The 27,638-nt window shown below is 31.8% G+C and overlaps 1 protein-coding gene and 1 long non-coding RNA gene across 3 annotated transcripts in view; one reads left to right on the top strand and one right to left on the bottom strand.

Moving 5' to 3' along the window:
- LOC115876903 (protein eva-1 homolog C-like) overlaps nt 1-23,853 on the bottom strand; it is a 54,496-nt gene extending 30,643 nt beyond the window's left edge. For both annotated transcript variants that reach the window (XM_030892946.1, XM_030892947.1), the window contains exon 1: nt 23,626-23,853. In XM_030892946.1, the coding sequence (XP_030748806.1) occupies nt 23,626-23,722 (97 nt within the window). In that variant the 5' untranslated portion in view covers nt 23,723-23,853. The remainder of the gene's footprint in view (nt 1-23,625) is intronic.
- Nucleotides 11,399-13,705, top strand: LOC115876905. The gene is made up of 4 exons (XR_004049220.1): nt 11,399-11,564; nt 11,627-11,713; nt 11,775-12,256; nt 13,603-13,705. It is a non-coding gene; the product is annotated as an uncharacterized LOC115876905 (long non-coding RNA).
- Nucleotides 23,854-27,638: the final 3,785 nt, after the last annotated feature.

Below are 27,638 nucleotides of genomic sequence, written 5' to 3'. Positions count from 1 at the left end.
ACTGATATTATATGAGGAAAGTATACGTGCAGTATGGTCTAATTATAAAATGCACTATTTAATATTATTTTGAAAACACTAAGTTCTATTTATTATATATATTCTAATTCTTATTGCATATAAAATGTTATCACATAAGTGCTCTAAAGTACATGATTTTCCAAAATATATTTTTATAACAAACCTTTCATGTTTTTAAATATATATTATAAAATATTTGATCATATATGATCAAAATAATTTTTTTCGATATATTGAGTTTTGGCCAAATTTTTATAAGGGAGTGAACTACTGTGCGGCGGTCTGTTCAATATAAAAAGACTCAGGGCAAAAACGGGTTTAGAATTCAATACAGAACTTCAATACGCTGATGACTGCGCTATAGTTGTAAAAACTTTACAACAATAATAACAAGAAATGCTGAACACATATATCTGGGAATACGAAGCTTTAAGTTGAACATCGATAAAAATAAAATCAAGTGCACTTCCCCGGAAAATCATAACAGAGCTATAAAAATCAAAGAAAAACTATTGGAATATGTAGCGGAATTCAACTTTCTCGGCAGTTTGATTCGACTCTGAAATTAAGCACAGAATTAGCAGCGCCTCAAGGGCATTCTGGAAATTAAAGACAGGGTTTTCTATAATCATGACTTGAGCACAAAAACGAAACTTGCAGTACACCGAGCAATATAAAGCTGCGTATAAATATGTCGAGACGAGTGCGAGAGACACCCGAGACGAGTCAACCTCAAGCGGATTTGAGGTTGACTCGTCATATTGGGACGGGGTCTGAGCTTCGAGCCGAGCCTATGCCCAGCCGGACGGCGTTGTCTCCGTTTTTCCGGAGCCTTTGGCGAACCATCAAAAGGATTGGGGCGTCTATTTAACCAGTGGCGTATACACCGCGGCTCCGCGGAACAATTGCTTCGAGTCTCAAGGGGCACGGATTCCACTTTCCACATCCCATTTTTATATAAAAATAAATATTCTTTCCTTTATTTGTAATAATGTTAATAATGCATCCTAGCTAGAAAGATGCAATTTTGTCTTCTCTAAAATAGTATAGGTAAGTTCGCCAAAGTAGGTAAATCTCATATACAAAGATTTATTAGTGATTTCCTTTATAAAAACATGAAAATTTTATGAAAAATGAATAAACGTAATGAACTTTTCGTCGAGTTATTAACGGCTCAAACGTAAATTATGCGCTATTTCTGCTGAACGGAATTAAAGATGTAAAACAAGCTTCTTTACATATAGGATACATCGAAGATAAGAGAGGCAAATCGAGTCTGTTGAAAAAGGTGGCCATGCTCTCAGAAGTTTCTTACGGTACTCTCATAAATAAAGGGAATCCACAAAGAAAGGAACGATTCGATATAGAAAAATCCAGAAATTTGAACTATCCAGACTACTAAGAAACTTAATTTATGGCAAATATGAAAATAATAAAGTTCCCGCCATACAAATAATTAAAAAAAAACTCTCCGAGTTTAAAAAAAACCCTGTTCAGAAAGCACATTACGGCGAAGGTTTAAAAAACTGGGAATTAGATTTAAAATTATATATATATTAATAATTTAAAAATTATTAATAAGCGTGCTGCAATGATGGAAAGCCATAGAATAATAATGTGGCGAATTGAATACCTTGAAAAAATATACAACTTTAGAAATGAAGAAATGCAGATATATTATTTACAATATATGTTTCAGGTTAGTTATTGGCATTTAAATGTAGATTTAAATTAATAATTTAAATCTTAATTACTTAAATTTCAAATTTTTTAAATAAATAAAGTCGAATTAGGTCTTATCTTACAGCGCTTTCAGATGGAACGGAGCGTCCGCGACTTCGAGCAAGTACCATGAGCTTATATGAACAATTTCACCTGGCTCGCGTATGCTCCGTCCGGATGAGCAATCTTGAAAAAAACATCCGTGCGGATGCTCTGCGCGTACGGTCCGCTCCATCTGAAAGCGCTGTTGCTCTATTTAAAATTTTTATAGATATACAAACCACATACAAAATATATTATTGAATAAAATAATTAAAGACTCAAAAAAAAACGGTACTGGCAGAAGGCTCCGCCGCCGCCGCTGCCGTGCCGTTATCTCCAGGTATCTCAGTCGGCGTTCTCCAGTTTTTTTAATGTAAACAGTCTTTTAATTTATCTGGCTTGTTTTTTTTTTACCTATTTTGAAATTAAACAAACATATACAGGGTGTTTCAAAAAACATGTTCCATCTCTCGTGGGGAAGTTCCTCACGTAAAAATAAAATTCATTTTTTATATCAACCAATCCAATTCTGCTTTGATTCGTAGCTACAGGGGGTTAAAATAGGGTTCCCAACCGTCATCTATTCCAGAAACAGTCCTCTTTTTGATCTGATTGTCCTCTTTTCTCTCACGTATTGAAAACTTTGTTGCATACCAACTTCAAAATATAAAAAATATTCGTTTATCGCCACAATGCTTTAAAGAATTGTTAATCTGTGTCTTTTATGCAATTTTATGTTTACTTACTGTTAGTTTATGTCTTGAAAAAAAGTTTTGTTGATAATGATTTGCTTTATTTTAATATGTTTTGAGTATAAATATTTTTTGTTTGTTTTAAATATTTATGGCATACCGTTTATATAACTTTTGGTAAATTCTCGACATTTGAGCGACGACGTTTCAAAAGGTTTCGCCTGTGCCTCTTTATCCTCTCGCCCCCATTTTTTATTTTCAAAGTTGCGTCTTGAAGATGCAAATAAATTTTGAAACTGTCGACAAATTTAAAACAAAGGACTTCTGTTGATTTTTTTCGATCCTAGTCCAATTAAAAAACACAGTATACTTAAATTTATTAATTATTTTTTTAAAATATTGAATGGTATCGAATAATACTTTAATATATTTATCAATATTTTAAAGTGTCGATACTTTATATTCAATACAACCGATACCAAAATATCGATACTGCCTCAGTATCGCATAGCCCTATGAAGAATTTTGTGGGTTCGCCAAAGGCTCCACTGAAAATGGATAGCCGCGAGACAACGCCGTTCGACTGGGCAGGGCCTCTGCTCGAGGCTAAATCGCTCGGCTCGAGGCTATAATATGACGAATTCCGCTTGAGGTTGACTCGTCTCGTCCTCGTCTCGGCATATTAGTACGCCTTTTGTAAAGAATTTGCTATAGCCTCGTTTCATACTCGTTTCGGGTTTGTCTCGTACTTGCCTCGGCATATTTATACGCGGCTTAAGCGTTTTCAGATGGAGCGGACCGTCCGCGACTTCGAGCAAGTACCATGAGTTTATATGAATAATTTCACATGGGTCACGTATGCTCCGTCCGGATGATTCGTCCGATGGCTTTCTTGAAAAAACACGCGGACGCTCCGCTCCATCTGAAAGAGCTGTAAATAATCCCCGCCATTGTTAATGGTGCGTCCAGACCTGAGGAGTCGAGTGCGAGACGAGCGCGAGACATTCCAAATTTGAGGTGTTTTTCAAAGGATGGAGGGGTCTCGCAAGAGCCTCGCGACCGTCTCGCGAGACAACCTACGGAGCCTCATTGCTATCCGTTCCCTGTCGGTTTTTCAACGGCCGAGAGAGAGAGAGACTAGAGATGGGCGGTTATTGGTAAAAAACCGGTTATAGGTTAACCGGAATTATCTTTAAAAAATAATAACTTGACAAAATTAACCGACACAAAATAACCGGTTATTCAAATAACCTAACCTAGCAAAACTAAATATTTAGTAATAAAATCTAATTGTGTCCTCTACACTCCATACGTCTACTTCAAATTTAGATAATAAACTTAGTTAAATCGCATGATTAAATAGAGATTCCCCAGCAAATGTAAAGTATGTATATGTACAAAAATGAATTTAAATAAAAAATGCTAACCTCACTTTTTTGAGTAGACATGGATATGATATTAAAACTAGTAATTACTTAACGTTCAAATAAACCACACAACTCACAAGTTCTACAATCTACAACCAAGTTATTTTAATTAAATACGGAGAAAAATAGACCACAAGAAAAATAGACCAAAAGAAAAATAAGGAGACTGAATGAATAAATAATGAGAGATTATCTTCATTCATTACTTGAACTTCTATGATGAACTTCAATTTTGTATTCTTAATCTAAGCTTCAAGAGAGACTTCAAACTACAAATGAAATATATTTACGGTGAAACGTGGGTGAAACTGGGGCGAACCATGGAAACTTTTGAAGGTTGAAAACTGTTAAAGTCGGTTAAAACTTCTAAATATAGAATTTTAGAGAATCTATTTGAAGTTAGGTTTGTATCACTTGGCCAGCTGGTGGCTAGTAGTAGTCTATGGTATTAGTACTTTCGGTTTATGGCCCTGACTCCGACAGGGCCATTCGGCCGTTGTTTTGATTATTATCACTGTGGGTTCGCCTGATGCCTGATTTAATCGACATTTGATGTCATATATTTTCGTTTTGGGAGCGGGAGCGGATTCCCGTTAGGCGAAATCCATGGAAAACTTTTTGAAGAACCGTTGAAATCCGTTAAAGTCGGTTAAAATTTAAATATAGAATTTAGAGAATCTATTTGAAGTTAGGTTTGTATCCACCCAGCTAGCTGGTGGCTAGTAGTAGTCTATAGTATTAGCATTTCTTTGCTTTATGGCCCTGATTTGACAGGGCCATTCGGCCGATGTTTTGATTATTATCATCAGTGGTTCGCCTGATGCCTGATTTAATTTGACATTTGATGTCATATATTTTCGTTTTGGGAGCGGGAGCGGGATCTCCCGTTATGGTCGTAATATCGGGAAGATCCGTGCCGTTCGCTTCTTCGAAATTTACGATTCAAACAGCTAATATTTAATTGTTAGTTGTTTTAAACAAGTACGATTTTTTAAAAAATATCCGGCTATAGGTTATTGAACGTAATGCAAGGTTATTAGGTTAATTGGTGAAAAAAAAACTACCTTATTATAGTGCATATTGGGGGGGAAATGGAGACTTTCAGGAAGAAGATCAGCTGAAATTAATAAATTTATATAAAGAAAAACCAATATTATGCAATCCAAAAGATAAAGAATATTAAAAAAAAACACGATGAGTGAGTAGAGACGCGAAAAAAACTTGGGAAAAATGTAAAAAAAAATATTTCTCTACTGGCAACATACAGGAAGGAGATTATTATAGGAAGATTAATTATTATTGAATCTTGTTACCTAGTAAATTAAATATACAGGGTGAGCCAACGATAAAGTTCATTATTTTATTTGTTTTGAGAATTATTTAAAGTGTTTTAGAATTATTAAAAAAATAGAAAAACTGTAGAGAAGGTTAAGATACACATTTTAAAATTAGTATAGAGTATACAGGGTGGTTCAAAATAGTGTTACGGATATAACATAGTTTTCTAAATGTAATGTGTAAAATTTTATAATTTTTTTATGTATAATGCGAGGTATAATGTTATATACCTAAAACTAATAGTTTTTGTAATATTTCAATTTGGTTAAACAAAAAATGTTAGATTTCAGAGTCGTAAAAAATTGTCATTAATGCTATTGTTTCTGAAGTTCGAGTGCTAAAATTTGTTAGGATAGTTTTATAGGGACGAAGAAAAAGATATAGGTAAAGATATTTGAGTTAGATGCTACAGCGTGTTCAACATATATTTATGAATTTCGACTATTTAAAATAGAATTTGTAAATTCTATTAATAGAATTTACAAATTTTGCGTCACTGACACTTCTTACCGTACCGAAATCTAATATTTCTTTAAACAAATTGAATTATTACAAAATCGATTATATTAGATATATAATATTATGATAGGCAAAAAAAGTTACCGAATTGTACGTAGAATCTAATAATAAAATAAAAAATAGGGTATTCCCATTAAAACATACCGCGTGTGAGAGAGCCAGAGTGTTATTTTTTCTCGAATAAAGTAAGAAAATACAGAGGGTGCCATTTAAAAATCACATGTTGTAGTCATTTCCGGTGACACCGGAAGAGGCCAAAAACAATTGAATATGTCAATCAATCCTAATTTATGTCATATACTAGCATACCAAATCTCGTTTTTTTATCTGAAAAAATAAAAAAGTTATAGGGGTGAGCCATTTTTGAGACGCACCCGGTATATCCGTAACAGTTTTTGAAGTACCCTGTATACTCTACAGTAATTTTCAAATGTGCTTCCCAACCTTTCGTATAACTTTTCTATTTAATATTTTGTTCTAAAAAACGGATTTTGTAAAAGTCGCCGTGTGTCTCGAAACAAATGAAGGGTAAAAGGGGAAAAATCGACGATGAATAAAATAAGACGAACCAAATATCATGTTAAAGATACAAAAATTTATTACTTATGCGTTATTATTTGCTGAATATTTTTCATCTGGCATGTTTACACAAACCGGTCACCTTTCACTATGATCCAACTCGCTTGTCTCGCGGCAGGCTTGCGTCAAAAAATGGATAGAAAATGTCTTGCTCTCGTCTCGCACTCGTCTTGCTCTTGCCTCGCTCTTGTCTCGCTCTTATCTTGCTCTCGTCTCGCACTCGACTCCTCAGGTCTGGACGCACCACAACAGCGTTCTCACATGCGACGGACCGTCCGCGACGGACCGTCCGTCGTGTTTTTTCAAGATAGCCGTCGAAGAAACTCCGTCGGACGGAGCATACATGCCCATGTGAAATTGTTCATATAAACTCATGGTACTTACTCGAGGTCACGGACGCTCCGTCGCGGACGGTCCGTCGCATGTGAAAGCGCTGTTAGACAACTGTAAAGAATCAAATGGTATAGTCTGTGAAACGAATAACTTTGAATTTGACAGTTCCGCGGGCTTTTCGAGTGTTAATTTTATTAGGTTAGCAACTTGCGGCCATGCTGACGCAATGCCGTCTCTAATAGAACAGCCTCGGAGCGAGATTTATTACGTCACGCTAGTTAGATACTACTGATTAATAAATATGTTGTAGAATACATGGAAAAGATAATTATTCCCCGCATTTTTGGTTTGTATTTTAAAAATGATATAGTTTACATGAAATATACTTAATATACAGTTAATAAATACAATATATATACCTATTTATAGTAATAAATATTTTGGCAAATAAATTATGAACCATACAAATGCAGCAAATGTTTTACAATATACAAATAATGAATAGGTACATTGACTATTGCTGAAATCGTACTCCATAGTCAATGTAGATAGTTTTAGTGTTAAGAATAATAATTTTAAAAAATATGTGGTTATCTTTTGACAAGTTTATATTAGTTTATTAATTGCAGTAAACATTATGTGGTGTGTAGTCTGAATATTTTATATGTCATTCTTTGGATTATATTCGACACTATTTTTTTCATATGACACAACACTGATGAAGGCTATAATGTTAGCCGAAAGGTTTTTTTTAAACCAAATTTAAATAATGAAAAACCAAATGAAAACTTACTCAGCGTTTTTCCCGAAATCCCAAGAAAATCAAAAATTTTAGAGTAATTTTACATATTATAAAATGACAGCGATCATTATTTATTTCATAGCCTTTTTTCTATGATATTGTATTATTTGCAAATATAATTTTTTGAACATTGATACTTGCAAAATATACATATAAATTTTGTGAATGCAAATAATAATATATCACTATTAGTAGATATTGAATGTTTTTTGTTAAATTAGATCGATTTTCAAACCCCAAAATTTAAAATATATTTTACATTTTACCCATTATCCTATGTACCTATTCATTATTTGTATATTGTAAAACATTTGCTGCATTTGTATGGTTTATAGTTTATTTGCCAAAGTATTTATTACTATAAATAGGTGTATACATTGTATTTATTAACTGTATATTATGTATATTTCATGTAAACTATATCATTTTTAAAATACAAACCAAAAATACGAGGGAGAATTATGTTTTCAATGTATTCTAGAACATATTTTTTAATCCGTAGTATCTAACTAGTGTGACGTCATAAATCTCACTCCGAGGCTGTTCTATTAGAGACGGCATTGGTCTGATATTTATAAATGTCAAAAGCTGATGACATTTTACTTTTGACAATTATGACATTTCGTGTTGATTTTTGTAAGAAGAGGAAAAACTGTCACTTGTTTTATTATTTTCCTTTTCTATTCCACGAAAGTAAAAAGAGTTACCTATCTGATCCGTTCAGGCACTCAATTTAAAGAATTTCAGTAACTTTTTTGACAGAGGGATTTTATATTTGCCATGTTGGTAAAAAATAACGGTCAAAATTCAAAGTTATTCATTTTATAGACTATACCACCATGTCTCAAACGTATCGGTCCTTGAAAAAACTAGCTGCGTGAGCGCTGCAGTCATGATTATTAAATCTTGCTTAAGATGCCGGATGCAAGGAAACCGCCTACCGAAATCTCTTTTTTGCGGAGAGCTAACCGGGTAAGAGGAAACCGGGTGGACAACTCAAAAGGTACAAGAATATTTTCCATGAAAACTTAAAGGGAATAAGCATTTAGAATGAGTGGAAGGGAGCAACGCACAATAGAACTCAATGGAGAAAAAAGAAAAACCAAAAAGAAAAGAGGCAACAAATTAAACAGATTTTTGAATGTCCGGAGTGCGGTAGAGAGAAAGCTCACATTAAGCTAAAATGTGTTCGTTATTTTGGTTGAAACTAAATTAATATTTGATCAAAAACTAATGCCATTAACTAACTTTGCAATAAAAGCGCGCAAGTTATGAGGACGTATGAAATTTAAATGTTTTAAAATGACAAAATGTCGCAACTTTGTCCTCCGCTTTATACCGTTAAAATATTTACAAGCATGGTATATTAATGTGACATTATGAAAGATCCATTTAATGGCAAAAATACAGTGTGACGGAGAAAAAATGTTATCTCTTCTTTTATATCGAAATCTTGGAATTCAAAAAAAATATCAAATCTACAGTGTTGGAAGCCAGGAATCTTGAAATTTATATTTATAACGACGGGAAATTGCATTTTAGATTTACCGATCAAATGTATTTCATAAAGAACTTCAAATATAGCTCCAGTGGCTCGAAAATTTAATATACCACCTACATTTTCAGAAATAGTTTTCATTGTTAAAAGCAACATGTGTATAAAACGATTTTTATTATTCCTTATAAAACACCTCACTGGAAATATCAAATTTAATAATATTTTATCAACTATTATTAAAATATTTCAGAACGCCTCATCACAAGCCAAGAAAAATGCGTCTTATAAATTCTTCGTCGTTTTTTTTTAAGTTAAAAATATTAAATATTAATAACTTGAACATCTCAAACATGTGAAACTGTCTTTGTCGTGTGTAAAATTTGATATTCTTTTAATATATGTCTCAGTTTGATCTCAAATGTTAGTATTTTTAAGGAAATACCCGGGAGAAGCAACCCTATTCCTGGAGATTTTGTCTGAAGTTAAAGGAACTGTTCGAGTTTGTCTATTTACTGTTAAAAATATTAATATCGGTACGAAAGAACTGAATTTTACAGAAAATGTATAGAATTTTATATACTTTCCAGACATGTATAGCACTGTAAAAAATTTTTAGAAATTTTAGGTGTATTCTTAATTTCCAAAAAGTCGTTCATAGATCTGGCTGGATAATACTAGGTTCATAGTTCCTAAATCTACCCTCTGCCACAAAACTATTAAGACCACAAATCAGACATGAAAACATTCTGAAGATTTATAAAATTTTATATAATTTCTCTATTTTTCTGACTAGTATTAATGACTCCTCTTTTAAAACTATTAGCATCCAATATAACCTGTATTATTCTTATTAATTTTTAGGTATTTTGTATTCACATTGTGTGATTTATTTTCATTAATTTTTCCAAATAGTTTCAAATTATAAAAATAAATATCTATATTTGTGTATATTGAGTTGCCTAATATAAAATTCACTAAATGTCAATAACGACGCCATTGAATTTTTGATTTTCTTTTGTTTTTTGAAAGCGTCCCTTTTACTTTTACTTTTTCATAGCGTCGATACGGTTTGGGAAATTTCTTTTTTAATATATTAACTGTATTTTATCTAACCCAAACATATAAAGCTGCCTAAACTGTTCTAAACTATATTTCCGTTACGTAGACGTAAATTCAAATCGTAGCCAAACCGTTTTCATTGAGAGTAGTGCGGGAGTGCGATTTCGAGAGATAAAGGTAGGGACCAGGTTTTTCAATGATTATAGAGTAATTTATTATAATAATATCCAGAGTTTCGCTACTAACAAGCATAATCTAGGTATTGTCTTATTAGGGGGGAGATCAGTGATCCCTGCTTGTCGCGCGGCGCATCGCGATATTCGCGATTTTAGCTTAAAACGGTAGTTTATTGTAAAGGACGCTATGAAAAAGTAATTCAAAGTAATTTAATGTCGTTTTTTTATACCGATAGCAAAGCCTATAGTAAGTTAGAAGCTTTTTTTGGGGGGTAATATAACCCCAAAAGAGTGTAATGTAGGTGGATATGAATGTGCCATGATGGATTGCAGATGGCGCTCATGTGAATTTAATAATTAAGGTAGGAAAAAGTTAATATAAACTTATAAAATGCGACTAAAATGTTTATGATCAAGCAGAATTTAGACAATAATAGATAGTTAACTTGTTTAACTGCAAACGATCATCAACTTTTTTGATCATATGGAGAATCTTGACACTATACTAAACTTTGTATACAGCTTAAGGGACTGTGAATTATTTTGTGATGTTTATTTATTGTTTTTATATATAGTTTATAATATACTATAATGAGAAATTTGCGAAGAAGCTTTGCATGATTACAGATAAATAATTTTTATGAGAAGTTACTTAATAATTTCTTGAACTGCGACCATCCAAAACCACCTTTACATATATTTTTTATTTGATCACACTGTATATTTCATTAAAAAAAAGTTGATCAAAAGAGTACAGGGATCATAAAGTTGTTCATATACCTAGATTATTCTTTTTCAAATTTATTTTGTATGGTAAATCCTATTTAAAATTTGCAAGATTTTGTCATAAAATTCATAAAAAATATTTAATTATTTTAATAATTATATAAAAAATAATAGAAAATAAAAAAATAGTAAAAAAGTTCAGGTCTTTTGTTTGTTGTTTTTAGAATCCCTTTTTTATTTTTATTATATTAATAATAATAATTAAAGAAATAGTACAGTGTTTTAAATATAAATCGACATTAAGTAAATTTAAATCTTCAGTACTTCAAAATTAATTAATTCATCATGATCTTTTGTGAATTTCTAAGTAATATTTTTATATTATATATATTTAGTTCTTCCATGGTTACAGATGAAAAACACTCTGTCAGTGAAGAAGTTGATATATATCAAGCCAATATATAGAAGCAAACACACCACTCAATCTATGATGGAATTCTTAATTAAGGAGAAGGACATTATTACACTTCGCGATTAGGTAGAATGAGTGAAACCATGGAGGTGCCTAGAAGGAGAGAGGTCAGAAGAACAAATGCTACTGCAGAAAATTTAGATAATTGTAAAAATGGGGTAAACCAGAAAATTTCCTTTATTAATTTATCTTTCTAATATGTATATTTTATATTTTTCAGACTAACAATGCTTCTTTTGGTTCCTTGGTCTTAGTAATGTTGAATTGAAGAGACAGCACGCCTTATTCCAATATAAATCTTAGTGAGGTAAGTCTGACACGCATTTCTTTCTTTATTTTTCATGTTTTAATATTCAAGTATTTTTTAGGACTGCTGGAGCCACATGTGAAGCCTTGATGCTGTTTCGGATATATATGCAGGCGTCGATTTTAATTCGTGAACCATTCAGTTTCGATTGCAGTATTATAAATTCGATTGAGAAGCTTCAGTTAATTATTAGACATTTTTGTAATACACAGAATTTCGAGTATCGCTATATACGCGGACGCGTCGCGGCCAGGATGGACGGTAGGGTAAGGCCTTCCAGTTATGTTGTATTTATCAAGAATTCATCATGCTCTTTCGGTCATGTTGTATTTGGATGAGTTCATCATAACCTAAGAATATACACCCTGAGCTGTGCTAGCCAAGTCGATGTCTTTCGAGATCTTCATGTGGACGCGGTCGATTCATCCTGGCAGATTCTGTGTATCTGGTCGCGAGTGATGGCAAATTCGTTTCTCATATTCGGGCTGAAGTAAAATCATGGAATATATGGATAGGACGTGTTTTTAGCTCTTAGTTTGAAATGTAAGTGAACTTGATAACATATATTTTATGGTTAAAAAGGTTTATGAAAGAGCCTGTTTTAAAGTCCGACCCTTAATCCGACCCCTCTGATGTAATTTTTTCTATGAATTTTTATACAGGGTGTTTCAAAACAAATGCGAATAACTTTAGGGGGTGATTCCTTTTTCAAAATAAAGGGTAGTTTGCTTTATAAACGTTGGGTCAAAAGTCAACCATTAGGGAGATATCGCGGTACCAAGATGGCGGAAAAATAATGTTTTTATTTTTTTATCTTGAAAACGAAAGAGATAGACTAATGAGATTTTATGGAAGCATTACTGTTATGAAAACACACTTTCAGGTAATTTTTTACTTTTAAAATGAGTGGAAGGGGTTGAAATAAACTACCCCTATCATTCTTGTTAACGAAATTTAAAGAAAATCTTATCAAACACATGCAAATGCTTTAATTTGGATAGTTTAGTTTGTTTAGAAACTTTTTACCTCTTGTGTTTTTTGAAAAAACTCACCGATTGGAATTAAAAAATAAAATGTAAAGCATTACATGTCAGGACAAAAAACATTTTTAGATTAAGAATCTGAGTGATAATAACGATAATAATAATCATCTAGATAATAACGTATTGCAGTAAGTAATGTCATTTTTTCCTAAAAAATTACAGCAGCCCACTAGATTCTTTATCAGGATATGTTTTGTCCTGACATGTAATGCTACATTTTTTAATTCAATCATTTTTTCAAAACACGAGAGGAAAAAAAAAGACTAAGAAAACAAACTATCAAATAAACGACATTTGCTGTGTTTGATAAGATTTTTCTTTAAATTTCGTTAACAAGAATGATAGGGGTAGTTTATTTCAACCCCTTCCACTCGTTTTAAAAAAGTGAAAAAATTACCAGAAAGTGTGTTTTCATAACAGTAATGCTTCCATAAAATTTTATTAGTCTATCTCTTTTCGTTTTCAAGATAAAAAATAAAAACATTATTTTTCCGCCAACTTTGTACCGCGATATCTCCCTAATGGTTGACTTTTGACCCAACGTTTATGAAGCAAACTACCCTTTATTTTGACAAGGAATCACTCCCTGAAGTTTTTCGCATTTGTTTTGAAACACCCTGTATATTAACTCTCTTGTTCATAACACTTTTTAATCATAGGGTATCTACTATGTTAGAGTTTTTCACTTTTTAATTTATTTAGGACAGTGCTCCCAGTGCTCATTTTTCAAGATTTTGTTGAAAAATTAATTTTTTCAATCAGTTAATTTTTATCACAATAATGTCACCTCCATTTTTTTTTCTAAAATATAATTGATATTTAAGTTTTCTTTGTATTTATTTTCAGTAACATTTGCTCAAAGGCCTTGAAGCGGTTCCTAATGAGGTTTTACAACTGATGCAGCCCTAGAACGAAGATCTTGGAAACACTAGCCATCAGGATTGAGGTCCTGAACGAGATTTAACCAGGTATGTTATACGGTTACCTCATTTCTTTAATTTCCAACTAACGGCTTTTCTCTATTGTTTCAGGTTAGTGCTAGGCCTAGCTTAGATTTAGTCCGTCTTCGCGAGTGATGGTAACTATATGGAGCCCCCTTTTAAACGCTTTAATCAATCCGCAAAACTAAAGAATGATTTCTTCCGGTGGTTATTATATACATTATTAATTTTTCAGTTATCCCTAGGTGTGAGACGAACTTTAAGGGGACTAACGTTCCCCTTATGAGTCCTCACTGAAGCAAAGAATGTGTAGCTGATCTCTAAGGAGGCTAATGTCCCCCTTATGAGTACAGGAAGCAAGGAAGAGGTGTAATTGAGCTCTAAGGGGACTATTGTTAGGGGAAGATGTTCTTTTGTTAGGATCGGTTCGAATTTTATAGATATTAAGGCAAGATTTACCGGGGTGCCGTCTATAGGAAATAATATTGCAACTGCGCGATTATTAGGAAGGTTTTTAGAGAATATGCCATCTTGTTAGGATCGTTTTGAATTCTATCTTTAAGGCAAGATTTGCCAATATATCATCATGATCCTAACATCTTTTAGGATCATTTTAAATTCTATAGATATTAAGGCAAGATTTGCCGGGATGGCTATAGGAGGTAGTAATGCAACTGCGCGATTATTAGGAAGGTTTTAAGAGAAGATGTCATCTTGTTAGGATCGTTTTGAATTTTATCTTTAAGGCAAGATTTGCCGATATAGCATCATGATCCTAATATCTTGTTAGGATCTTTTTAAATTTTATAGATATTTAGGCAAGATTTGCCGGGATGGCTTCTATAGGAGGTAGTATTGCAACTGCGCGATTATTAGGAAGGTTGTTAGAGAAGATGTCATCTTGTTAGGATCGTTTTGAATGTTATCTTTAAAGCAAAATTTGCCAATATCCGATATATCAATATGATCCTAACATCTTGTTAGGATTTTTTCAAATTTTATAAATATTTAGGCAAGATTTGTCGGGATGGCTTCTATAGGAGGTAATATTGCAACTGCGCGATCATTAGGAAGGTTGTTAGAGAAGATGTCATCTTTTTAGGATCGTTTTGAATGTTATCTTTAAAGCAAAATTTGCCAATATCCGATATATCAACATGATCTTGTTAGGGTCTTTGCAAATTTTATAAATATTTAGGCAAGATTTGCCGGGATGGCTTCTATAGGAGGTAATATTGCAATTGCGCGATTATTAGGGAGATTTTTAGAGAAATGTCATCTTGTTAGGATCGTGTTGAATTTTATAGATATTAAAGCAAGATTTGCCGGGATGGCATCTATAGGAGATAGTATTGAAGCTGTGCGATTATTAGAAAGTTTTTTAGGGAAGATGTCGTTTTGTTAGGATTTCGAATCGAGAGGTGTACTTCACTTCTAAAGGGGCTAATGTCCTCCTGGTGAGTCCCCACGAAGCTAGGAAGCAATGGAGGGGGGGGGGGTGAATTGACCAGATACTTGAAATGCAATTTTTTTAATTGTACGGGTTTTTTAATTTTATAATTTTTTGAGATTACAATAAGGAAGTAAGAATATAATCACCATTAACAATTTTTCCTAAATTCTCAGTTTCTATAATTTTTCACCAGTAGGCATAAACCTTTTTATTAAATGTCTTGAGTCACGATTTTTATTTTTTGAAATCCAATATTCTTGCCATTTTCTAATGTAACTATTATAAAATGAATAACTAATTAATCAAAACTAATAAGTCTTATTTTTAAATTTAAACAGAATATATCACTGGTATTACATTTACCAAACGATTATAGTATTATTCAATTCCAAAGGACCTCTCTAAATGATTATAAATTTATTTAAAATTTTGCAATGTCTATTCATCTCCTCCTAACTTCATGAAGAAGATGAAGCTATCTAAGGTAATTTCTAATTGTATTAAAATTATTTGTTGAATTTTCGGGAGTGAAGTGATGGGGGCTCCTAGAAGAGATCCCAAGAACCAGTGACTATTAAAAGTAAAATATATTGTAAGAATGGTAGGGAATGAACAATGATCCTACGTCATGTTTTAATAATTTATTTTATTTTTTTTAGGCCAAGAATGCTCTCTGTTCAATGCAATCAATCTTAACCACGGTTATTTTTTATAGTACTCATAATCAGTTTAAATACAATTTTGGACATCTAATGTCTGTAGATTAGTACTCCTGAGAGACCGTACTGTAAAGAGACCACTTGAAATAGATTCCTAATATTGCTTTAATTGATATTCATTGAAAATATGCCACCAAGTCAGGATTGTTCACAAGAAAAAAATTAAATATATAAAGATTTTAAAAAGATATTTATTGGAGAAGCTAGTAGCAGTTATCATTTATTAGTTTTCCTAAGAATATACAAGGTAAGTGATATTCAGTCTTTCGTAAATAATATCATTTTCTATTTAATTTTTTTATTACAGATGTACTACGATATACCCTTATTGCAAGAATTTGAAGATGTAGGGTAACTACGAAGCATCATATTACAAAAGAAGAAGTAAGTTTTTTATGAATAGTTGATATTTTTTTTTTCTTCCAGGCTTACACTAGCATGAAACATACAAGGCGAATGGTAGAAATAAGCAAATACAAATGAAACAAAATAAATAGAAAAAGGTTGTAGGGAAGAATTATACCAATCTCCTAATTTATAATTTCATATAAATTCATTTACTAGTTTGCAATAATGTATGATATAATACCTAGGAGACACTTATCTAATCTTGTAAGTATATTATTTTAAAACTATATTAATTATATTTTTATTTTAAACCCTCTATTAGTTCGCTAGGTTAATTTACTAACTTTTTTCCGAGATTTTAAATTTATTTAATGAAATACAATATAGTTAAAAAGAGTTATGGTAAACTATGCTTTATATTGCAATAGATACACAATTACTATGAGAAATAACATTATATTTTTGTTTGATCATAACGCTTTTTTGATTTTACTTTTAACTGTTAAGCCTTGTCTACACATAACGTTTTCACCGGTCAGGTCAAACATTATGTGTAGAGGGGACTTAAAATTAGATTAATCTGGATCCATTTTCAGTCACAATAAAACTAATTTCAACTAAGTATATTGAAAACGAACAAAGAAAAATATGTTGTTTGCGCCAGTGAATTTTCCGGCAGTTCCACAAATTGCACACACGTCACAAAAACTTTAAAAGCAAGACTAGAAATTTACAAAACGCATTTTTCTTCCGGTTAAGGTAATTTCGAATGATAAATTTTCCAGGCGACATCTTTTCGAACTCTGTTCAATGATTTTCCAGAAAATAGCGACATCGCTCTATAATACTCTATTATATCCAGACATTTCACGATCTTATTTTTCTCCCGGTCATTCTTTTCAGCCGTTCTTAAGTAAGGTAATTAAATTAACTTTATTCAAATTGTTTGGCTTAATATCTTTGGAGCTGGTTAAACCCTTATTAAGATCTTCAATTTAAGAAACATAACATTAAGCGTGCTTATGTTTCTGACCTTTTTTAAGTAGATAATTTATATTATATCCCTTTTTTTATAAAGAGTTTCTTGTAAAAAATATAAAGTAGGTAGTTGAAGAATATATTATTATGCGAAGGTTGTCTTTTATATATATTATATAGAGATAGAAAAAAAAAACAGTAGATAACTTTTAACCACTATTGTTTTTCGAAGAATTCTTCACAAAGAGAAATGCATTTTTGCATTCGTTGAAACCAATTCTGAAAGCAGTTTTTCCACCCGCTTGTTGGTACCGTAAAATGGGGTGAATAGAAACAGTTTCGTAGGCTATTAGCGATATACCGGTTGATAAAAATGTGGTATTATTTTCCCGAATATTTTAAAACATGGGTCTTTGTTTGTTCTTTGCGTATACATATAGTTTGATTTTTGAAAAATATGCATATAAATATTAAATAAAAATAACTTTTGTGTTTCTATTCACCTGCTATTCGGGAGAATAGAAACACACATTGACGTTAAGGTTTTTATCTGTTCTATTTCCAACAAGGTGATTAGAAACAGATAATTATTACATATTTAAGTAGGTTTAGCAATAATTAACAATACATATAATATAACAACTTACATGTACCAGCTTAAGTATTACTTTAAAATAAATATTTTATTTATAAAGTTTTCGCGCCATACAAAATAGGTGATAAATCGATCTCACATTTATTGATCAGCTGATTGACAGAAACAGTGCTGCCACAGATAAAAATATAGTTTTTACATTTTATTGTGTATTACCAATGATAGAAAAATTAGATATGTCGACTCTTTTTACTTTGAATATTTTTAATCGTGATTTGATTTTTTTCAGAAATTTTGTTTCTATTCACCCCTATGTTTCTATTCACCCCATTTTACGGTACTTTCAAAATTGCAGATAATTCTTCATGTAAAATATTTTTAACTGAGCTTACATACATCATCGAAGATTTCCTGGATAACTGCCGTTGTTGCTGTCCTGTTCCAGCCGAATGGTCGGCGTCCCTAAGACAAATCCGTCCACGTTTAATTTCTCCATACCAACAAGAAATTTTTGGTTGATGTGGTACTTCATTGTCGAAAACAAAAACCAACTAGGCAAGGCATGCTTGTTGAGACAACAGCTTTTTTCGTTTTCCTGTTATTACCGATTCTGAACCGTCCTAGAACTCTGCAGCGCATGCGCAAATGAAATAATGTCTTCATATTTCCTTCTGCGCATTCGCATCACAGTTCTAGGACGGTTCAGAATCGGCAATAACAGGAAAACGAAAAAAGCTAACAGTCTAAAATTTTGGCGTAAAGTTAGCTAGAATGTAGAATGTTTAGGAGGGGATAGTTAATCAGCGCAACCTTACAGATCTATTGTGTGTTCCCCTTTCTTGAGTTATAACGAGTTATACACATACACATCATACAGTCTCAGGGCTTTAACAAAAGCCAGTATCTGAGACGGCTCCACAGAGGCCAGCGCTCCATCCTCGACATCAACCGTACCAAAGTTCATGACACGAATGGTCGTCGTCTCGACGCACTCAGTGATAAGGTATTCTGGTGTTTCCCCATTTTCCCCACAGAATCTGCATTCGCCGTTGTTTCTCAGCTTCAGCTTACTGAGGTGTTCGTTGAGGAGACAGTGTCCTGTTAGAAACACCGTGACAATTCGAAAATTGTTTTTACTCAAATCAAGGAAAACATTTGATTTTTGTCGGTCGTAAGTTCTGAGAAATTTAGCTAAAGATAACAGTTAATTTTGACCTTTGATATATGTTGACCTTTACAATGTTTCTGTATGAAAAATTTAAAAGACAACCCTCGTAATAGAAAATTTAATAAAAAGCAAGGTTTATTTGAGCTGTAACGTTGACCTTTGCTTGTACAAGAATACTAACGACGTGCTGAAGACTGTTTTGGTTTTTTGACGCGTCGTTTGAAGTCTTTTGTTGCCTTTTGGAATATCCCAGCCGGTCTAGTGCTTTGCCAATAAACGTTCGGGACCGTTCATCAAATTGTCTGGATTTAAACTTTATAACTCCCTAATTATCTACTTTATTAGCTAAATGTCGCGTGGACTTTTCCAACGCCAGCGATGATTTAAATCCGGAGTTAAAACAAAGACTGTAATTACTTTACACAAATGAAATTGTTTTGGTCGGAGGGAGCACAGGCAGATATAAAATAATAGGTTTTCAAGTTCCGAATGTTAGTTCGGAAAACACACATATATATTATTTTTAATTACATCAGTTTGGAAAAAGGCCAAGAAAACGTAGTACTATATATTCATTTAATTTTAATTGCAATTTAAATAAAATCCTTTGATTTATTTCGGCTTTTGATGTTCGGAATATGCCAAGGTTTTATTATTTATGGAGTTTTTCGATCTATTTTGTTCGCAAGGAGTCAACGAGGTATCGATTCGACACTGGCTTCAGATTAAGAACTTTAATTAGTGTCTTTTCCAAAGTCTGGGATCTTTTTTCGAGCTTTCTCGCTCCCATTCTCATGCATCGCACAATAGTTCTTTTTTTTTGGTAAAAGATCTGCGACTGTATTTTTTGAATTATGCTATCTCTCGCACTAAATGTCTCGCTTCCAGAAAATACAAAAAAATGGATGAGAAATGTTCATTTTTACGACTATTCCCTCCTATGAATTAGGAAAATTAGTAGAGGAGACTGTAAGAAAGGGATATAAAATAAATTTATACGTCACGTTCAGAACCGTAAGACGGTACAATTTCTCCAGCAAAAAGTTTCAATTAGTTCAAAACATTTATATTAACTGGTTAATAATACATTCTTTTATACTTTTTACAATGAAACGATGCTTTTGAATAATGAATCCACTAATATTCTATACCTAATTCATTCAGCAAGGCGAGATATCCCTTAGAAGGGGCCAGAAGAAAGCATAATCGACAGAATGATTAATGTTGCTTCGCCAGGTACTTAATAGTATTTTCCTATTTCATATAGGTCTACCATTGCTGCCCCCCAAGTCTTCAAGAATTAATTCTTATACACTTTTATCGAAAAGGTTTTTTGATTTTGTACCAATTTTCAACACCCTTAATTTTTTGCCATACTTTTTACCTTAATCGAACAATTTCTAACTGTCAGGAATCTTTTGGAAACCTCTAAAATATTTTCTTCTAATATAATTATTATTCAGCGTCAAGTCATTTTATAATGAATTTATGTTGATTTCTTAAAAAAAAAATTCTTGAAAAAAAAAGACACTGGAAAATTAATTTCCTTAAAAATCTTGTGAATTTAAGTACGTACTAGGATGTATTTCAGGAAAGTATTTTAACTTATACAGGGTGACTCAGAACAGTGTGAGTGAACTGGGATGATTTTTTTTTTAAATTGGCCAATTTACGTAATTTTAAGATATGAGTAAATATATTTCGATAGTTTCAGAGATATTAGGGAATAAATATAAAATATATATTTTTTTTATTCTTTCTTAAAAAATATATTAAAAATACAAGAACTGTCTTGAAATCAGAACTATATTAGTAATTTACTTTGGATAGTCTGTACTTACTTTGCTATAAATATTGTAATCTTAAGTAATTGAGGATGTTCAAAATTCTACGCCAAACTTTTATGTATTATTTAAACCCCCTATAAACACCCTGTATATTATTTTTTATTAGATGGATAATTAAAAAATGAACATTTTTTATACTGAGTATTTCAAAAACGGTTTCGCAGATATTCGCGATTTTATATCTCATATAGCATTTTCCATGGTAAACTTCTGTCAAAGCCACCCAGTGATTTTTCTCTCGTATTTTACCATTGAAAGAGCCATATGAAATAATACCGCGAGTATGTGCAAACTTAAAAATTTTGCTGTTAATTGCAAACCTGTTAAAATTTATGCAAACCTGTTAAAAAAATGCTCTAAATACAAAAAATTCTCCATCTATTAAAAAAATAATATATAGGGTGTTCCATTTAAAAACAATGGTTCTTTTGTTTTTAAATAATTTTTTAAAAAGGCCGAAAAAGATATGTTTTTTATTTATTTATTAATATCTCTGAAACTATCAAAACATATTTAAAAATATCTTAGGATTATATGAAGCGATCAGAAAGGAAACCAAAAATGCAATAATATACAGGGTGTACCATTTAAAAAAAAATCATCCCCGATCCACTCACCCTTTTTTGAGCCCTCCTATAGAGGTTAAATTTTTTCTTGATTTACATACTTTAGGTATGTACTTAAACAAAATTCCTAAGATTGTTATTTTAGGAGCTACAGATGCCCGACGCACTGTTGCCGGACCCTGTATATCCTTTTGATTCATTATAATTACTTGTTAGTAAGACAAATAGAGTTTTTTTACAAAAAAAAGAAAACTGATATATAGTAGTGATACTTTCAGGGGGGGAAGATGAACTGAAACTATTAACTGAAATGATATATCAAGATGGACTGTCAAATGAATTAACTGAATTTAGAAGCTTAATTTAGAAGAAAAAGTTTTACTAAATCTTCTTTTTTTAATATAATATACTTATATCTTTATTATTAATCTCTAATCTAAAAATACACAATGTAAAGTTTCTAAAAATGGTGCCATTTGTTTATTAAATATTTTTTTCACATACTACCTTATTTATTGAAATTTCTAAGGCAATATTGTGTCTTTATTAAAATATTCAAGCACCTAATCCAATATTCGAATTTCCTTTTTTGGTCCTCTCCTCAATATGTACATATGTATATTGAAATTTCTTTATAGAATATTTAGTCAGCCGAATAGATCACGTGTATTGTATATTTTTTATCAAATAATTTTATTGAAATACTTTCTTCAATAGTAATAATATCATCAAACCGCGACATAATTCACCTCTTTGTCACTATTTGTCATTCAGGCTGAATAAAATATCTTACAGGGAACAGCTATAAATTCTAACTAGTCAACATCAAAAAAGAAAAGTTCGTTTAAAGTTTCAAATAAAAGCGTCACATTCTTTTTCCTTCAGAATTCTGAAAATATAACAGTGCAAATAACTAAATATTACGTTATATTTCCTTAATTTTTAAAAAGTCTTCCAATTTTCTTCTTAGGAACAGTTGATTTCTTTGACATTTTGAAAGGGTTTTAATATTCTACCGAAATAACAGTACATAATTAAAAATGTGAGATTTACAGTTTTATAATTTAGAAAATGACCATAGATATTATGTAATACCAGGCTATCCTATAATGATGTCATTATCATTAATTGATCTCAACCTTATATTTTTATTTGATTACTTATTTAAAATTAACCTCCGAAATTTTACTTTCTCACTGCTTTAGTTTTTACATCCACATGGCCACTAAAACGACCTATTTTAGCAAATATGGCTGTACTTTGCATTTTGCATATCATAACAGCCGTAAATTTTTCCATTTTTGAAGTAGAAGGTGTATTATTTTTACGTAATAGGCCCAATTTACAAATTCTTCTATAGATATAGGTACTATCATTTATTTTATTCACCCACATCATGGTATATTGACACTTTTTAAAGCTTTTGTGGTACTTTTAGTAGGTCTATCCTACTTCTGATGTCAGATTGTAGTAAGTATTTCCCTCTTATTACTCTATCATTCTCGTTACGTAATATCTAGGGTCATTTTCTGAGTTAGAAAGAACTAAATTTGAGATATATATTTCCTATTGTTAATGTTATAAAAAATATATTTAAAAAATGTCAATAAAAGTTTATATACGTATATATATTTTATTACACTTCTGCTATATTAAAAGTTATACCAGTAGTTATTTCCAATAAAACATTTAAAGCTTGAACGTATTTATTTAATGTAAACTTGGAAAATAAACAAGCTATATTTAATAAAATACAAGTCTGTAATGAAAGGAAAAATAAATAAAACATATAGTATTGAATTAAATATATGAAATGATTTTAAAAATATTTCAAATTCTGATATAATGTCAGATTTATTGCAGAAATGGCTTTTTAATAGAGAAAGGAGGTTCCAAAATTATTCATACGTTGATTTTTGCTCGTTTTTGTTAAAAATATTTCCCGCTTCTGGCTTTTCGAAGCCCTTAATATATTTTTAAAAGCTTTCAGGTTTGCGATAGATCATATTTTTCTGCCGTTATGCCCAGATACCTAGTCTATTGTTAGAACTATCTGGAAAATAATAAATCAGGCAAGATTGAATTCGAGTTTACCTTAATTTTTAAGCCGGAGTGCTTTAAGAGTTTAATGAATAAACAAATATTTATTAGGCTATTTCTAGATTGTTATACATTTGAAATAGTGACGTTTGGAAGTTTTGGTAATAGTTATTAGACAGTTTGAATAAGTGAAACTAAATGAAAATGGTTTTACCAAAATTATCTGGACGTTGATACACTTGCGCGTCGACGATAGTTTGAAATCCGAAATAACTACAGGTGACCACGAGACAAGCCAAGGAAAATGTCATAGTGGAAATGCGGAAACTGTGTACATGACAGTGAAACTACGCGCCACGCAGAATCCGGCTACACGGCACAGAGAGATTTCCTTCGGTCCTCTCCTCGCGCTTTCCCGATTTCGTCTGAGCTTTCCCGCTGCATGGAGATGGAAAGCGGGTACTGACAGCACCACAGCGCAATTAAGTCACTTTTTCGTCCTAAACAACCCCACTTTTTCACGTTTGTGTATACATACATTTTTTTTCCTTTATTTTCTTCATTACGCGAATAAACACAATTTGCTTGAACTGAATCCTGATTTGCATAAAACGCCTAAATCGTTGAAATAACGCTGAATGTTCTGTTTTTCTAAATAAGAACGTTGTTTTTAATCGAATCACCAAAAAAGAACTTTGCTCCGCATTATTGCAGCAAAGAAAATGAAACTCTTGATGGTGTATTTTTCCAAAATTCATTTAATAACGGTAAAAATGTTTCGTAGTTTCCGCAAAAAGGGGAAAAAGTTTTCATCCAACTATATTCACCGCTAACAAGGCGTTTTGTCGTATCGTCTAGAAAGGTGAGACCTTAGCAGCGAGTAATAATTGAGTTACTCGCCAAGAACAAACACAGAGATCGGTCGAGACAAAAGAGGATAGAATTCTTGTTACCAGCAGGAAAAATAACAGAACTGTAAGAAACAAATACTCAATTATAACGAATTCGGTGTAAAAAGTTCGGTTGAAACTGCCTTTTTATATTTCGTTTTACTATGCAGCGTCTCTTGAAAAGATCTATTAAAAAGGTATATAAAAAAAGTTTATATTCACCTGTACCACATGAAAATTTCAGTATTTGTAGGAAATTTTATGTAGATTCAGAATATATACACCTTTAAAGGCTTAGATACCTTGGTTTTGAGAGAAAATTAATTTTTTGGACCTTTGATTTGAGGACAGATTACAATTATTCAGGACATATACACCTTTAAAGGCTTATTTATCTTGGTTTTGTGGGAAAACTAATTTTTTGGATCCATGTTTTGAGCTATTTTTTGATGATGGTTAAAACGTTTCTTACATATATATTACTGTTCTGATAAGACTACAATGGCCTATATTTTCGTATTCTGGGGGTATTTTCGTATTCCTATATATTAAATCACAGCAGTTTTAATAAAATCGGTGACATGACAAAAATCTCCTTTCAGGACTTTTTTCTTCCAAGGCTTTTAGAAAAATAGTAAACATGGTCATAAAATTATGAAAATTTCAGTATTTATAGCAGATTTTATGTAGATTTAGAATATATAATGATTTATCAAATTAAAGTGTTTTGGTTTTGTCAGAAATTGGATTTCCGGAAGTCCAACCCTGTTTTTAATTCGTTCCAATCCACATTTCGAGTCTAATCCCAAAGACACGCCATTATTTTCGAGAATTCTCCGGCATAACTACGTTATCCAGACAGTTAATAAGATCCCATTTTTAAAACTCCGTGCAAGATTTTCTGGAAATATAATTATGTTCATAGGGTATGTAAAAGTAATAAAACTACTATAAGATTTATAAAATATGGTAATTTTCGGTGAATATTGGACCTGCTGACCTTACTTTTCCAATTTAACTGGAAAAACGGACTCTGGAGATTCAACTCTCTGATAGAATTTTGTCCCATGCTTCTGCTAAGCCAATTTGCCCGGTTTATATGAGGGTGTTAGTGTAGAAGCAATGTATTTATGTTCGGATTTAATCCCCGGCATTTTATTTTTATTTATTTATGTTTTATTTTCTTCTCTCAAAAAGGTTTAGGATCAGCAAAAGAAAGAAACAAAGTACGAGGGTTGTCTTTTATATATTGCATATAGAAACATAGTAGGCGCCTGTCAACTTATATAAAATGTCATAATTAATTGTCATGTTTGGTTAACTTAACGCCAAAGTTTTAAACCACTTTTTAAAGCCTATACCTACACGGAATTTTTTACGATACAGTCTGGACCTAAGACCTAACGACTTTTTTACTTTTTCAAAAATTAAGAATGAACTGCGTGCTCAAAGTTTCGGCGCCTTCAAAAAGGCAATTTTAAAGGTACCAACAAGCGTGTGGAATAACTGCTTTCAGAATTGGTTCCAACGGATGCGAAAATGCATTTATTTTTCGTGGAGAATACTTCTAAAAACAATATTGTTTAAAAGTTATCTACTGTTTTTTTTTCTACCTCTATATGCAAAATATAAAAGACAGTCAGTATATCAATAATTTTTTTGTAAATTTACTTAGACTCAAGGATTTATTTTATACGTTTTGTCTGAACAGGTAAGCCTGGCAGGTAAAACGTTGTATATAGTCGAGGCTTAAAAAAGTTTGTATTTACGAAAACTACAATCCAAAAATTTTTACAATTTCATTGAATTTAGCGTCGTTACTTCAACATAAAACTGTTTTATAATTCTCGTAATTGGGTGATAAAAACGGTCTAGCTACGAGCTTTCTGGACTAATCATAAAAATACTAAAACTCCCGCGCTCATTTACATGTAAAGTTGAGGGATTATTCCCGCATAATGAGGTGTGGGGTAAAAATAATTAGGTTAAAAACCTTATGGATGTTATATTTTACGAGCTACGTAAAAACTTTTCCACTAACTCACTTTAAAATACTTTGCCAGCTCGGAAAGCTCGAAAATATTAGCAATGTTCGATTTTTTCACGAATATTATCTATTGGTCTTGTATTAATTCAAAGACGAATTAAAAATAAATTACCGTGCGGTTTTTATTCTCAGTATTTTGTTGTTTTTTGCCAGCCGAGGCAATTTTCTTTGTCCGCGAATTAATAGCCTCGGAAAATTCTGGGAAGGCGCACCTAAGTACACAGTCTTGTTTACGCTGCTTTAGTTATAAGTCTCTTCCCTTATCCCTGCGTCTTAGTGGGCTATGATTAACAGTAAACTTTGCTTAATAATAAAGGTAATAATAGTTAAATGCACTTCGTATCTATTTTAATTATGTTTTTGCATATAGAGGTAGATAAAAACAGTAGATATATTTTAAACACTATTTTTTATTTAGAAGTATTCTCGACGAATAGAAATACATTTTTGCATCGGTTGGAACCAATTCTGAGGTTTCCATGACCACGCAGTTCATTCTTAATTTCTGGAAAAGTAAAAAAGTCGTTAGGACTTAGATCGGGACTGTATGGAGGACGGTCCAACAATTCAATGTTTTCTTGTATTAATAACTCGATTGTTTTTCGAGCTGTGTGGGAACTTGCGTTGTCTTAGTGGAGGAGTATTTGTCGTTGAGGGTTGTTTTTTCGAAACTTAGCAATTAGTTCCGGCAAACAAATAGATATGTATCAATCAGCAGTAACAGTTCTTTGATCTTGCAGAGGAATTGTTGCTACCTGACCCGCCATTGAAACATATGTCGCCACCAGCTTTTTGGAAACACTTCGAGAACATTCAGTTTAAGTACAGGTTTAACAGAAGCAGTCTAAATCTTTGGCGTTAACTTATCTAAAGATTTTTTTTAATTTTATGTTTCTATATGCAAAATATAAAAGACAACTTTCGTATTATACTTACAGCGTATTTAATAAGCTTTTATCATTAATAAATACTTACTTATTGTTCTTTATACCTGTTGACTATACAGAAAGGAAAACTATAAATTACAAGCTAGGTAAAGAAGGATGGCACCCTGTTTTACTATGATAGCAAAAGGGTTTGCTGATTTATTAGCTCTAAATTCTAATACCAAACTTTAACCATTACCTTGAGCATGGGACAGGACACAGGGATGCTTTATTTAAAAAAATAGTATCAAAACAGACAAAATATTTATCCGAATGGAATTAAAAAAGGTAGTAATTTTATTCATGTAATATAATATACCTTTGGGATCTTGAATATAAATGGAAAAGGCCCTTTAGAACAAAG

Source organism: Sitophilus oryzae, unplaced genomic scaffold, assembly GCF_002938485.1.
Source record: "Sitophilus oryzae breed Bouriz unplaced genomic scaffold, Soryzae_2.0 scaffold_1440_pilon_pilon, whole genome shotgun sequence".
Taxonomy (NCBI): domain Eukaryota; kingdom Metazoa; phylum Arthropoda; class Insecta; order Coleoptera; family Curculionidae; genus Sitophilus; species Sitophilus oryzae.
The sequence above is the reverse complement of the archived record's forward strand: the minus strand, read 5'-3'. Positions and strand labels throughout refer to the sequence as shown.